The 16,536-nt window shown below is 37.4% G+C and overlaps 1 protein-coding gene across 5 annotated transcripts in view; it reads right to left on the reverse strand.

Annotated features, from left to right (window-relative positions):
• rbfox1 (RNA binding fox-1 homolog 1) overlaps positions 1-11,050 on the reverse strand; it is a 1,151,227-nt gene extending 1,140,177 nt beyond the window's left edge. For 3 of the 5 annotated variants that reach the window (XM_052021440.1, XM_052021441.1, XM_052021436.1), the window contains exon 1: positions 10,602-10,731. Coding sequence is in view for 1 of the 5 variants with exons in the window: in XM_052021433.1 (XP_051877393.1) it covers positions 10,771-10,815 (45 nt within the window). In the remaining 4 variants the exon portion in view is untranslated. Of the gene's footprint in view, positions 1-10,601; positions 10,732-10,770 lie in introns of those variants that run through there. The other 2 variants (XM_052021433.1, XM_052021437.1) reach the window with 2 other exon arrangements.
• Between the last annotated feature and the right edge of the window lie 5,486 nt (positions 11,051-16,536).

The raw sequence follows: 16,536 nt of genomic DNA on the forward strand, positions 1-16,536 counted from the left end.
GACTACGTAAGCTTGAATCCTCTGGAGTTCAAAAGAGTTGATTGAAACATATAAGATCCTGAGCTGTTTTGACTGAGTGGATATGAGAGGACTTTTCTTAAGGGAGAATCTAGAACCTGGTTTCACTGTTTATAAGTAAGGGACTGCTCATTTAAAGTAAGCATGAGGCAAAATTTTCTTTCGATGGATTGTATGTCTTTGGGATTTTCTTCCTTAAAAGGTGGTGAAAGAATAATCTTTGAATATTTTCAAGGTACAGGTAGATAGATTCTTAATTAGCAAGGGGATACCATGAATAGACAGGAACATGAAGCTGAAGTTACAGTCAAGTCAGTCACAATCTTACTAAATGGTGGAGCAGGTCTGAGTGGCCTATTCTTGCCCCTAATTCATATTTTCTAACATTAAGGAATGTTCCTGTCAGACTAAGTTTACATTATTTTTTTGAGGAAGTAACAAGAATCAATGAGACAATTTACTTAATGCAGTCCAGATGGATTTCAGCAAAGCTTTTGACAAGGTCTTACTTGGCAGTCTAATCATGAATGTAAAAGCCCAACGGATCCTGTGGAGAGTGGTAAATTAGATCCAAGGGTGGCTCAGTGACAGGAAACAAAGGGCAGCTGTTTATGAGACTAGAAGACCGTTATCAGTAGGGTTTCACAGGGATCAGTATTGGTCCCTTGCTCTTTCTAGTGTGTACATATATTCACTTGAAGATATAAATGAAATCTGTTCTTTAATAAATTGGACAAAATCTAAGTCTTGTAATAGAGAAGGGTTAAATCGCCATTGTCTGACATCAAAGGATACATCTGGTAATTTAATTGATAATCTCAATGGTGCATGATCAGAAATGGCAATTGCATCATATTTACAGTCCATAGTAAGTGGAGCTAGTCTAGCATCAATAAAAAAATAATCAATCCTCGAGTAATTATGGCAGACATGAGAAAAGAATGAAAATCCTTTATCATATGGGTGTAGAAATCTCCAAACATCTAAAATTCTGGATTCAACTAAGGAGGAATCAACAAAGACAGCAGATTTGTTTGGAAGTGTAGGATTTGACACAGATCTATCCATCGAAGGGTTTAGACAGCAGTTAAAATCTCCACCTATAATCACAGTGTATTCATTTAAATCAGGAAAATATGCAAACAGATGTTTAAAAATTCAGGGTGATCTGCACTGGGTGCATAAACATTAACCATAACAACTTTTTTATTATGAAGTAGACCAGTAATTTATAAAAATCTACCATTTGGGTCTGATATTGTCTCATGATGGACAAACAAAATTGAGGAGTCTATAAAAATAGGAACTCCTTTCACCTTTGCTTGTGAATTTGAATGGAACTGTTGACCCCTCCAAAATCTAAAAAAAACATTGATTATCTTTCTTCCTGATGTGAGTCTCCTGAACGAAAATGATCTGAGCATTTAATCTATGAAAAACTTTAAAGAACTTCTTGCACTTAATCGGATTGTTTAAGATGTTAACATTCCATGAAATAAAATTAATAGTCTTATCCATTTTAACAGATTAAAAAACATATGGTATGTAAAGGGTTAATCTTGGTATATGCGAGTCTTACCAGCAGGAAGAATCCTTCCTTGATCCTTCACTTAAATTTGAAGATATTTGGAGTCCATTTATTCAATATTTTCACATGATATAGATTCCCTTTCAATAACTTTCCAACTTAGAGGAACGGAGTCGACGACATAATATTGCTCTGTTTCTACTGAGAAATTTTAGTCCAGTCTTTTTTTCTTGTTTGTTTTTTTTTGAAATTTTTCTGTTTAGCTTAGTTTGGTTTGATATATTGCTTATAATTTTTCTTATTGAATTGGGGATTTTTTTTCTCTTTCTTTTTTTATTTATATAATAAATCTTTTTCTTTCCTTTCTTTTATATTATATTTATTTACTAAGAGATCATTGGATCTACAGATTTTTTATATTTTATTGTTCTTTATGATTATCTATGCCATGATTGTTTTCCTGATCTCTTTGTATTACATGTACAAACGTTGATGTTATATATTAATCTGTATTAATTTGAAAACTAATAAAAAGATTGAAAAAGAAAGATAAATGGTCTGGTCAGTTGGGTAGAAACGTGGCAAATGGAATTTAATCCAGAAAAGCTTGAAGTAACACATTAGGGGAGGAGCAGCAAGGGAAGGCAATATATAATAAATGGAAGGATATTGTGTTGTATGGAGGAACATGGACCCTGGAGTGTATGTCCACAGATCCTTAAAGATAGTTAAAAAGCTCAACAGGATTCTGTCCTTTAGTAGCTGAGGTACAGAATATAAGAGCAGGGAGGTTATGTTTGAAGTATTTTCAACACTGGATAGTTCACAGCTTGAGAACTGCATATCACACTTACCACATTCGAGAGAAGATGTGATTTACAAAGATGGGAAAGTTTGCCTATGAGAAAAGATTGGGTAAGCTAGGGCAAAAAAACAAACCAGTTTGAGAAATTTCTTGGGTCAAGCAGCATCTATGGAAGCAAATGGATGGTCGACAACGCTCCTACCCCTTCATGCCTAAGCACCTCTCCTTCATGACCCAGACTTCATTTCCTTTATCGCATGGTGCACTGGCACACTGGGAGGCAACAGCCTTCCCTTGCATAAAGCCAGTTCAGTAGCATCTAACTTCTTGCCCTCCACCATGCCTGCATTCCTAAGGATGTGGTCTTTGGCAGGCTACGCAGTAATCTATTAATGTGATTCTTCAGGATGTGAGGAGGTTCTGGGCAACAATGTCATTATCACCAATATAGAAATTTGTAGTTCGGAAGCAATGGTATTACCCAGTCTAACATGAAACTCTGGATTTCAACAAAGCAAAGTGCTATCAATTCTTCACCTCCACACCCCCACCCCCCCAAGTACAAAGTAGGGGTGGATTCCAACTGGAGATTTTTAAACAAATGTGGCATCTTTGCAACAGTGAATTTGAAATTTACATCCACTTGCCTTCAACTGCTTACATTTCTTTCTTATACCGGTGCTATTTTTTCCCGTTTGATAAATCAGCCATCATGTCAATGAATCCCTTGACAAGGCTCTGATATGACCTCACCTGGAATATTATGTTCAGTAACACATTTTAAGGCAGATATATTGGCCTTGAAGGGAGTGCAGGGTAGAATTACAAGACTGATACCTGGTCTCCAAAGGTTGAAGTACAAGGAGACCTTAGTACACTACAGTTGTATTCCATGGAAATTAGGTAACTATGTGATATGATTAAAGATATCAAGGGAATATAGAAAACTATTCCACTGGTTAAGGATTCCACAATCTGGAACATAGCCCAAAAATATTGGAGCCAGATGTTAAGGTAGACTTCTATAAGAATCCAAGAAATTGGTGCCAGGACCTCATTGTGATGTGATGTGATGTGATACAGCTCATAGAACCTGCTCTGTTTATCATGCCTTTGTTTGGGGGTGGCTGCTGACTTTTGAGAGGGAACTTGCGCTTCATGGAAACTGGGTCCCACTGATGCTTTGTAAAATTAGTTGGAGAATCTTGAAAGTGGCTGTAATGGCTACAAGAGCTGTAGTAAGCAGCTACAATTCTCAGTGCAGCTTTGAATGCTCTAGCCCAGGTGTCAACAGCGGAAGGAAGATTTTTTTCCTGTGGAGGGGGAGACAGTCATCTGGCCAACATCTCTGAAAGCAATGGAAAGGAACATGAAAGGAGGATGGTGTGAGGACCTTAGCAACTGATGCATTGTTGCAATGTTGAAAAATATTCAATGACCTCACAAGAGTTTGTAAGGTAAGAATTCTAATTTTCAGCTCCTGCTGCTCTTACTCATATCGTCATCCTTTGGAGCCCACAATTCACAGAATTCCCTTTCACTTTAATACAATCACACCACTATACCACTCCACCTTCACCTCTGATAAAATATCGTAAAGAATAACAAGTGAAGGAAGTATAACTTTCTTTTCTATCCCTCCTCACATTTCACTCACAGCACTTGCACTATTTTACCATGGATGTCACTTTCCCAAACCACAAGGTTAACACGAACACATTCCCGTCTTTCTTGCAGATGCCACACAACTAGAGAAAACAGGAAGCTGGTCCCAGTGATGTGTCTTTTCTCCATTTGAGGGGATATGTCACTGCCGTGATAAGTGAGAGCACGGGAAGATATATGGCACAAGACTTCTTCACATCTGATCCTCTTTTTCCCATCTAACATCTATCTCCCCCCACAGATTTTGCTGACAAGCTGCAGCTGTTTACCTTTTTACCCTTGACAGGAAAGAAAGGCAAAATCTCTCTCTCTCTCTATATATATATAGCCACTTTTGTAACTTAGGGATCACATCATCTTATTTGTCTACCCCCTCAGTCCCCAGAAACAGTGATGGAATAAGTAGCAGAGTATTCTATTATAGTTACACTGGTTGAACAAGAAATGTTGGGGAGGACAGTGAGAAAACTACCCTTCATATAGTGCACTGGGGCTTCTAATGTCCGCCCACAATCTCTGACTGAATGCAATGACTGATTAAAGGTTGACATTAACAGTTAATTCCACCCCTCCATTTAATTTCACATGCAGAAAATGTCAAAGCACAGGAACAGTAAATTACTGCTGTAGTCTGGTTTTATGCAAAACATTGAGAGAGAAGCAGCAGGCCACCCGGAGAGTGGCAGCAATCAGCTAAGAGTTCTGAGAATTGGGGTTGGAGGCAGCTTCCTCCTCTTCATGTCCAAATGTTGGTGTGAGTTCATTCCCTCTGCTACCAAAATTGGGCAGTTTGCAGCATCCTGCAACTAGTGTGAGACGCTGCCTATTAGAGACCAAAACCAGCAACTTGTGCGTAGAGACTCTTAGTTCTAAATGTGTATTTTGCATCAGTCTTTACAGAAGGAGATTAAACAAACTCGACATTAGGGAGGAAGAATGAGAAATTTGGCGGGGGTGGGGAGGCATGGAGAATAAGCCCCAAGCTCTTAATAGAAGCAAGGGAGGGAATTCTGTAAGCTCTAATATTTTGAATTCCTCTCTGACCACAGATGTAGTGCTGGAGGCCTGGAGGCTACCAATGTTCCACTGAGATTTATCAAGAGAGAAAGGGATAGAGCAAGTAACTAAAGGCCAATAAGCTATTATTGGTGGTGGGCATAATATTGGAAGTTGACCATGGTGACAGTATTTATCAATATTTAAGGAGGTTAATCAAGGCTACTTAGTATGGAATTGTTAAGCAAAGGTCATGTCTACCTAAATTTGCAGATAAAACCAAACTTGGCTGAGTGGTTGGTAATGAACAAGAAAGGTTTGGCTGCAGGAATAGGTCGGAGGACTGGTTAGGAGAATGCAAATGTGTTAAGTGGAATTCAGCTTGATTGAGTGCGAGGTAGTGGAGACGACAAAAGGGCAAGGGAACACGAGATCAATGGCAGGATATTCAGAAGTATCCACATAGATATAGAGGGATCTTGGAGTGAATGTTCACAGATTTCTCAGAGTAGTAGGACAACTGGATCAGTTGGTTAAGGCATTGGGGAAACATGCCTTTACATTCTAAAACTCTGAATACAGGAGCAGAGAGGTTGATCTAAAACTATATAAACCACGAGTCCTACCACCAGCTAGAATACAGTGTCCAGTTCTGGGCACCACACAGACTACTGGAAGGATATGATAACAGTGGAGAGGGTAAGAAGGACATCTGCAGGGTTATCAAGGCTGGAGAATTATAGTTAGGAGAAGAGGCTTCTTCATCTGAGGTTCATTTTTTTTAGGCTAAAGGAGGCAAAGGTAAGATTAAATTGAGCTGTATAAATTTACGAGAAGGCTAGACAGGGTAAACAGATGAAACAAATTCCCCTTAATGGGAAGTTTATTAATTAGGGGATATAGGTTTAAGATAACAGGTGGAATGAGAGAGTTGAGGGAACAGTGATGGGGATTTGGAAATTACTGGCCAATATGCTGGTGGCAGCTGAAACCTTCACTGCACTTGAAAGGTACCCGAGGAGCTGTTACACAAACAGCTCTGGACCAAAGGTAACCTATTTATCCCCTTCCTAGCTGGCATGGGCACAGTGGTCCAAATTCCCTCCTTTCCATGCCATGTAATTCTGTGATTCAATGACTCCATGACATATTATTTAAGTATATCAATGTCCTGCTTGAAGATATTTCCAGTAGTAACATGCCACATCCAGGAAGCCAGCACTGCATCTGTTCCAGTTTCTGAGAGGTCTGAAGGGAATATTCCTTATTACCAAGTATTCAGTGTTTGACCTGGAGAAATACTTGGAATCAGAATGGGAAAGGAAGTCTGGTGCAGGATGAATGAATCATGGCTGCTGGCAGACATAGACATGGATGTCGGGAAACCAAGCATAGACCTGCAAATGAGTTGGATGTCGAGGGAGTGTTGCCTCTTTTGTTTGAGAAAAATGCCTGAATAGTTATGGATAACCCTCAAAAACAACTGAGTATAATTTAGCCTCCTAGCCCCTTTGCACATTGAATGAAACTTAAATACATGCAAAGCTAACATACTCCTCTCCTGCTTTGCTTGTTCCATGGGACAGGATATAGAACTGTTTTCTCAGCAATGATCACAGTTCAACAAGCACAAGAGCTTGCAGTTATTGCCTGTTGAATAACCTGTGGCATAATGTTAAAGGTCACAGTGATCTTGACATTGGAAGAAGCAGAGACCATGTCCTGATCTAGGGATCCGGATGTAGCTACAGCAGGTAATGGAGCTCCATGGCAACCTGCTTGGTGAAATGCAAACACCTAACATACTGAACCTGGGTCTGGTTGAGATATGGAAATACGAAGACCCCATTATATATGGAGGCTCCTGCTCACTACTTCACCAAGAAGGCAGAACTACCGGTCCAGCCATAAGTGAACCAAAACATCGCTTTGTATGGCAGTCAAACAGTCCATCACTACTGAAAAGTTATGCACAATAAATGGAAATGAAGAGAAATCTTCAGGTACTGGACGTCTGAAAAAATAGTGTGTTGAAAAGTGTAGTATTTGTGGAAAGAATAACAGACTTAACATTGAAGGTTGAAAACTCTTTGTTAGAACTTCAGGTAAAAGGGCTTCAATCTGAGACATTAACTCTTTTTCTGTTTTCCACTGATGCTACCTAACCTGCTGAGTGTTTCCAAAGTTATGCCAAGAATTGGTAATGATTGTGGTGGGAAAGGAAAAAATATCCAAAGTAAGGCAGCTGATTAAGACAAAGTTGCAACTGTCTTGTGGAAGATCCCTTTAATTAGTACATTCAGAGAGTCCTTGCCATGTGTGACAATGGAAATTTAATGAATATGTATATCACATGGTAAATCAGGTGATGTATCAGGCCAATGATCTCAAGTGGTTCCTAAACCAGCATAATGTCCTTACTTAGTATGGATAAACTTTCTTCAAATATGGGGTCTGGAAACTAATGTCCAGACTGACATCCCATTGTGGGATGACTGTGTGTCCATGCCTGTCAGTTTGACCCTTAAGCGGCCTGTTTAAGCCCTAGAGTCATACTCAGAGGTTTTTCTGTCTGCAGGGGACATAAAACTGTCAGTGAGATCTATACCAAGGGCAGATTATGTGGGAGCCTGTTCCACAAGGGAAGCCATCTCCAGGGAACCATTTTATGGAAGTGATAACAGTGAATGATTGAGGAGTGAAAATGATTAATAGAGTGAGAACTTTATATTGGTTTTAACTCATACTAATCACAGCCATGAACCTAAACTTGTTCTTTCATTTGGACCTGGAGGTTTTTAAGTATCACTGCAATCATTTAATCATAATAAACACAAAATTATTAATTCCAAGTGGAGATAGTTTACCCTACAAGAATGCATAATAAATCATACATGGAATTTGCTAGCACAAGGTTCTCAGGTCTGTTAGTACATTACAATAATGAGAGTTCAGAAAACACAGCGCCTTATTGATTTTCAAACCAAATAATTTCAATTTGCTTCACTTTATATGACTACGTTCAACGATTACAAGCCAAAAAAAGCTGAAAATAACTGGCATGGACTCACCACTTCAGAACAAGACTACACTCAGGTGAACAAAGAATTGTAATGTTAAGCTTTCCTTTCAATTGTTTTAAAGCTAAAGATAAAATAAAATGTAATAAAAGCTTTGGTATTAAAATTTGTGTACAGAGACCTATAAAGAAAAAAGAAATAAATACTTTAATTTGCCAATACACTGTGACAAAGACGTGAAGTTTATAGCATAGACTCCAATTCAATCCATTTTCATTCTCAAAAAAATACTCCGATGGAATTTTCCCTTTCCTCTTAAGGTTTTTTTAGGTGAAGTTGAATACGGTGTATATTTTGAGTAAACACTGCTAAAAAGAAGGCAACTCCTTCACCAGTTAAATAAAGTACCAGTGGGTGAGAAGTGGTTAATTTGCCAAAGCATTTAAAGTTAATCTTCGTTTCTGAAATATGTTTTAGCTTCCAGTATGTTGCCAGTTAACATTTGATAACAAAGGATGACACGAGAAATTCCACTTAATGAGGATCAGGTAAGCAGAAAGCCCAGATGGTTACATGATTTAAACAGTCAATCCATCAGAGCAATTACTGTATACACTAGAAATATTTTGAACAGATATTGTGTTTCCCTGTTACAAATGTAGTTATCCATTGTAATATGTGATAAATGTAATTAACACTGCAAAATATTATAAACAAGGTTATCCTCCATGAAACATCAGTAATGTGATCATCCGTGTGATTCATTTTGTCTGTGGTTATGCCACAAACTCACAAATATCAATGCTCCATATCCTGGAAGTTACCTTAATTTTATTTAACTACCAACTATTTTTAAGAAGTTGCCAGATGTTCCATTGATTCACACTATACAAATTATACTTAAAAGTGTGTTTTTATACTTTCAGAGAAAGAGAATCTCATTGTATCACAAAAGCATGAAATGGGTGTCATCAAACTGCGTATGTAATATGCACTGAACAAATCAACATTATCTAATAGAATCCAAATAAAAATGTCTTCCATGCATACAAGTCAAAATATCTGATCTAAACACAGAATGCCATTACGTCAAACCACTTCCAATTACTTTCAATGCCTGGAATTTCTCTTCCCTGTAGATCACTTAAACATAAAACTCTAATTCTAGCAACAAATGTGCTTCATTATGTGCAGTTTGTAGTACTTAGTCACTACATACAATCAAACTCACTGGCATTTATCACTTAAAGACAAAAACACCATTTACAAGTCAGATCGGTTTGGTGTAAAGTATGCTTTTGTTTTCTTATGTTAAGGCTTAATTTAACTTTCAGAGAACATGTTTATAAAGATTATAGTACCTCATTTAAAAAAACTGTTGCACTTTATCAGGAATTTACAAATTGTGCAATTTGAACAGATTTGGTTAGTAGCAATCCATAAACCAACATCCAATTATAATTTAAAAAAACTTAATAAAGGATAAAAATAAATTATGTCTACCTTGATACCAACTCCCATTAGTATACTGAACCTCTAACTAAATATTCCCCAATGTATGCCTCTTGTTTCTCTTCAAATGAAGCATATTACAGTTAAATTGAAGTAATAATAGCAACACTTGAAGATCACATTTATTATTTCAGGTCATGGGAGAGTTCTATACTTCACTGATGATGTGAATATGCACAGCAAAATATAAAGTTTTGTGGCAATGGTGTTGTTCAATAAATATTCTTTCAGTTCAATTTTTTAAAACTCTCAAACAGATATTTTAAGTGCATCTTTTCAATTCTATCTGTTTCTTGTTAATAACAAAGTCACACATCACTTCTACTCACTGACATCCCTGGCAAAATTCAGGTTTCTGCTTTTTAAGAAACTCAGAAAAATCTTGTGTTCTAGTATCTGACAGTTTATCCTGTTGTAGCGACAGATGGCTTTACAGGGAAGAGCAGGAAAATACTAAATAGTTTATAAGCTCAGCAGAGTTTTAGATGTACTGAGTTCCATACTTTGGCACAAAGGCAATGCAATTTCTCTTTTGTAGTCGAACCAATGTTATTGTAACCCTTTGAGAAATATGTTAGCATTCTTGTAGCAAATCAAAACATTTTTTGTGTGATTCTATAACACAGGTTATTCTTTGAATAATTTTGTATGTCTTTAGAAAGATTTAGCTTTGTAATTTGATCAGATATATTTTGGCTGCTAGAAATAAATTAGTGATAATAAATAAAAATATAATAAAAATACATTTGATAATACAAAATGCTAGAGGAATATAACCCTCATAACATGAAAACTGAGAGGGAATAAGGGAATTGGTGTGAACAATGGAGCATTATTTTAGCATTCGGCTCAGTGAGAAACTCATAATTAAAACAAAATAAATGCAGCACACTTGAATACATAATCCTCATAGGGTTAACACTCACAGGTACAAAACACACAGCTTCCAAGCACATAATGTTCTGCATTGTTACATTGCATCTCTCTGCCATTCAATCCAGCAGTTCCACAATCCCCGTCCTCATAACCAAGCTAACAGTCACATACAAACACTAACCTTTCCGTATTAATTTATGTTCTGCAATTCAGCAGAAACAAAAGCAACGCAGGAACAGCAGCTATTCAGTGTCACATTGTCCCAAAAGCATCCCCAACAATGAGCTTTGCATTTCAGCCCCCTCTCTCGCAAGCTGCCCTTAATTGTTTAAAGTCTTTCTCTGCCTTACCTGAAGGGCATCTCCCATGACTGCAATTAGCTGCCAAGATTTCATTGTCGGCTGTGAAATGCCTCCTGTTCCCTCACCAGGAGAACCAGAGAGGTAGAGGAAGGAATGAGAAATACCCACGTGCTGGCAATATAAATGACTACAGACATCTGTCGCACTTGCTGTGCATTTACTCTGTTCTACTCCTCTGCTTCCCTTATAATGTTTGAATCAGGTACTGAATGCTTTTAGCCTGGCCCACTAAAAAGGAAAGGTTGCAAAAAGAGCCAGAAGCAAAACATAACAGGTCTCCTCTACTGGGTTGAGGCCAATCTTTTGTTACTTCTCATGCATCACAAAGACACCCAATTCTGGCTGCTCAAGGTACTCCAAGGCAAATGACGGTACCTGAACCATTGAACTATCTATTTCTGCTGCATGTGGCTCTTCGTTGTTCTTTCAAGCATTAAATATGTACTACATGACAGAATAGGGCACCTTGTACGGTTGTTATGTCCACGCATGGAAGCCAGTTTACTGTTAAGGCTGTAAATGTTCCACTGCAGGCTAACAGAATCTATTATTATTTAGGTTTTCCCCAACTCAACATACTCTAAAAGTGAATGTAAAAGCCACTGGTACATTTTCTCATGCTTTAATATTAGTTCATAAAATGATCTTAATGCACAGCAACATATAATGCTCAGACCTTCCTGATTAATTAAAACACAGATGCTTTTAACAACCAGAAAATGTGATATTCCGCAGATTACTTTGCTAATGACAAATGCTCATATTCACAGGTCTGGTTTGGCAACCAAAACAACTTCTTTACATTGGACATTTGATGACCCTTTTGTAATGTACTAAGAAGGCTTAATGGAGAGAGGAAAAACTATATGGTGATTTGTGATAGCTGTTCGTAGGTCGGATTTCCCATCAGACATCATCCCTAACACACAAGAAGTCTGATTGCTGGTAATGCTGGGTTGCCAGGTTATTATCGCAGATGGTAATTTTGCAAGTAGCCAATTATTATTCAATTAAGGAAGAAAGGCAAAGTTAACAGTTCAGGTCAATCATCTTCAGTCAGAACCCAGAATATTCAAGCCAGAAACATTATCCTCTCTCTACTTGATGTTATCTGACCTGCTGAGTGTTTCCAGCATCTGCAGGATTTTGCTTTTTGTTTTGATTAATTAAGCCTATGTACAATTCTATACAGAGAAATTTCAACAAACCTGCAATATTACCTCCTAGAATTTTAAAAGGAATTTTAAATGATGCAGTTCTGAGCCTTTCATTGGTCAACATATTTTAACCCCCTGAATATCAGAAGTGAATTCATAGTTGCTGTTGCAGGATTATTTTCTTGTGGAAATTGGTAAACATTAATATTCAGCTATGGCACATTTTCTAATGATTTCAAATCAGATTTTTCTAATTTCTTGAATGTAAAGCAACATCACTCTTCTTCATTTCTCTACAATATTTTTAGTTTGACATCACTTTAACCCATAAGGTCCTTTACCTTAAAAATGTAGAACTGTAATGAGAATAGTGTAGCCACATTTGGTGCTGTGAAATGATATCTGTATAGGATTAGGCCAAATTTAACACCAGTCAAATCCACATTCCTAATCTCACTTTAAAGCAACGTTAGCATCACAGGAGTCAGCATCTGTTTTCAGAACAAATTTGTTTTATTTACTAATGCACCAGATAAGCAGCATGTATAGACTGAGTTATCACACCTTAGGATTACAAATGCAAAAGTAGTAATAATGATATTTAAAATGGAATAAGTCATCTAACTTGTTACCATTGTACTTCCTCTTGTAGCTTCTGACATTGAAAAGTGTCAAATAATATTGTAAGGTTACATCTCTTCAGCTGTCACTTTCATTTATGGTATTCAGATAGTTGTAGAATCTGGTCAGACTTCTGCACTTTAGAACATTAATTAATATGGCCAGCTGAGCTTTTCTGTTTTCCTTTCTTCCACAGTTTTCTTTTTCTATTTTGAAGCTCATCGGTGAGCTATGAGTGGCTAAAAATTTCTCAAAATTGTCACGCTTTTGTTTGGGCTATTGGCTCTTTGCCCAAGAAAAATGTTATTCCTGTTCTTCTGTCATGCACTCAGTTTGTGTACAATTACTGTGATATATTCCGATTTAAAATTCTTCTGTCTTTCTGTCATTCTTATGCATCTAAATTCACGTTAATGTTATTAAACAACCTAAAGAAAGGTGTATTTATATAGAACATTATCAAAATATTGTACACAATGGATTGATGAATTATGTTGGAAAATATGGCAACAAATTTGACCATATATTCTCATAATCCTGAATTAGCCGCCATTCATTTGATGTATTTAATTGAATGACACTGGTTGGGCCAAGACAGGGATAAAAACATTCTCCTTTAAAAAGTTCTATCTAATAGCCCCAGGCAGAACATCTCAGATAAATAGTGCTCTCACTGTCCATCTACTTTGAATGTTAATATCTTGGAGTGGTATTTACTCCAAAGTCTTATGACTTGAAGGTGATAGTACCATCAACTGAGTTAAGTTGAAGCATAAATCATTTTAATGATGCATGTTTCCAGTCCAAACAGGCTTTGATCATTAATTTTGCTGATGATGTTCATCTCTTCATATTTTGTGGTACATTTCCATTTGGAACTAACATATGTTAAAGTGTAAAATGTACATTTGTACCGATCTTTTGCAAACAACAATGAAAATCTTCACCTAACTGATTTTGTTGCTTAACCTTTTTGAATGGAATACCCTCAATGCTATGACAAATTTTGGTTTGTGTTGCCTCTCAGTCCTTGTTCCAAACTTTTATTGTCCATTTATTGCATTATCCACATAGAACCTGCAACTGACTACATTTTGAGAGTGATTCAGTATTCTCACTTTGCATCTCATACTACCTCAGATTCAGAGTTAAAAATTGATGAGTTGTGCTTGTTTTTGTTTAGAAATAGTGGACGTCTACAGAGTCATTTCAGCAATGGAAAAGCCTGTAACCTGATTTGAGTAGGCTGATGCACTTGGTCTCTTCTACATGCATGTGACTCCTCTAAGATATCGCGGTGGATCCCAATAACAAGAATTTGGATTTCTAAATACATGTTTGACACATCTTACAGGTTGCTAATCAGTGGAGCAGGCCTTAGACTTTTCCCTTCTGAATTTTTAGGATTCCCTGTGATCACCAACAGAAAGTGATTTACTTAATTTCTTCCTGTGGTATCAAGTGGAACACATGCACCACTCACACAGACTCTTTTCCAAACCACATTGGACACCTGAAAATGTATCGTACAGAAGCAGAAATATAATTCCTCTTATCACATCTTTTTAGCCACTGTCCATTTTGTGATAGAGTTACTAACTCTTAAACATCCTCCTAATTTCTAATAGACTCTGAATGATTTGGATATGATTTCTGTCAAGGGCAATAGCTTACTGAAAAGAAATCAGCTAAAGCTTACTGAATTAATATTGAATTGTGGTTTGGAGTTTCAGAAATAGTATTATATCTTGGTCTTATTCTTTGATGTCTCCAAGGAGGACCTCACAAGGACATTACAGCGCATGTATTCTGATGTGCAGTATTTATAACAGAAGTCATGCTGAGAATGGGCTGCTAAGATCTGATAATGACTGACATGGCCATAGTTTCAGAGATCAAACAAATAATGTGATTGCTCTTTTGCACGGAGACAAAGTATACAATGCATCTGCTTGAGTTCTGCTTACAGCCTGCAAGGATGCGCAAATATCACAGGAGCGTGGAATTAAGTCCAGGTCATGAATTCTTAAATTATATAAATCCTGTATCTTCCATAATTTGTTCATTAAACCAATCTAATTAAAAAGTGAAAGTCTAAAGAAACTATTGGCATCAGTTTACTTGCAGTATTAATCTCCTATCCTTCCCAGTAAGGATTCAACTCTCGTGCAAATCCACAGTTAGACCTGCCTCAACGGGGATCTATGGTAAAACTTTAAAGATGCACAGAGATCTGTTTCCAGGTTTTTGTGATGTTATTCCATAACAAGGGAAAAGAAAAATCTTAGGTGAAAATTAGTCCTTGATCACATGTGCTAAATGCACAATGGAACAGTGGCTGTGGACAATACAAGTTTAGTGCCTGCAACCTGCAATGAATTTCTACCCCCTTTTATATATAAAAGTGGAGTAGGAATTTATTCTTTGTCACTAGGTTTAAACTTGTATTTATGCATTGGATGCTGCTCCCAAAATTCAGTTCTAATGACTTCCATGGAACCAAATTTCAGAAGCCTTTCATGCTAACATCAAAAAGAGAAGCAGTATCCAACAAAATATTTTTGAGGTTTAGTATGGAAGTGTGTTACCCAGTCTGCACATGGCAAGGATCACACACAGAAATGAGATATAAACCAGAAATTCTGTCAGTGCTGAAGTCCATTGAAGGATAAATATATTGCTTAAGATACTGGATGAAATTCGGTGCCCTTCTTCAAATGGTGCCTGGTATTTTTTATATGCACCTAAGAAAGCGGCACGGTAGCGTAGCGGTTAGCGCGACACTATTACAGTGCCAGCGATTGGGTTTTGATTCCCGTCGCTGTCTGTAAGGAGTTTGTACGTTCTCCCGTGTCCGTGTGGGTTTCCTCCGGGTGCTCTGGTTTCCTCCCACATTCCAAAGACGTACGGGTAAATTAATTTGGGCTTAAAATGGGCGGCGCGGATTCGTTGGTCCGGAAGGCCTGTTACCACGCTGTAAATAAAATTAAAGCAATATGGTCTCATTATAAACAACACAACATAGCCAGTATTGTATTAGGACCACAGCAGGAGTGTCTATGTCATGGCCTAGGAGCTTTTTTGACTATTAATCCTGCTTGCACCATTCACCAAGTAAATCAATACCATTGCACCCAACACTGGGAGGATTCGTGACATTGGTGGATAAACACAAGAAGAATTAATATATGGAAGAGTCTCTCCGGATTATGTGTTCAGCCTCTGAGCATGGGCTAAAACCCATGGACTAGAGATGAGAGCACTACCACAAAACCAATACTTACAGCTTCTAACTAAATGCTTTTGTTGTTCTTAGATTATATTTATCTTAGTTATGTTCACTTCTCTCATTCCATCCCACAGCCTGTTGGAGTATAGTTGGACAACAACTGCTCTCAGTGCCTTGTCTGAGTAGATGTTTGTCAAATGAGAGGCAGAAAGGTGAATATTTCCAAACTATTCATCTGTAAAGGCATCAAAGCCAAGGTAAATCTCATGATAGTAGGGGTCACTGAAACTTTGACAGATATCTTCTCTCTCCCCTGGTGATCATGAAATCAATTGAAGCTTAATGGTTGAAATGTCGCCTAACGCAAATCAGACCAAGGATTAAACTAAAGAACTTTGATATTTTTGAACCAACCAAAACATAGACTATTTAATCCACTGAGCCTTAAAGGAAGCTGCTGAAAGATTTTTTGAAATTTCAGGGCATTGTGCAAATGTAATTTCACCTGATGCTCAACCTCTTCAGAACACAAGAAATAGGATCGTACAAACCTTCCAGCCTGATTCACCTTCAGTAAGATCATGGCTGATAAGAACTTGGCCTCAGCTCACAATTCACCGCAACCCTCAATTGTTCTTTTGACCAAAATCAGTCTATATCAGCTGTGAATATACTCAGTGAATCTGTTTGGAACTTAAGTAGGGACAAGCAGAAATTTTGGAGGCTACAGCCTCTTAAAGGACTTTG

The sequence above is a fragment of the Pristis pectinata genome, chromosome 8 (assembly GCF_009764475.1).
Source record: "Pristis pectinata isolate sPriPec2 chromosome 8, sPriPec2.1.pri, whole genome shotgun sequence".
NCBI classification, from domain to species: Eukaryota; Metazoa; Chordata; class Chondrichthyes; order Rhinopristiformes; family Pristidae; genus Pristis; species Pristis pectinata.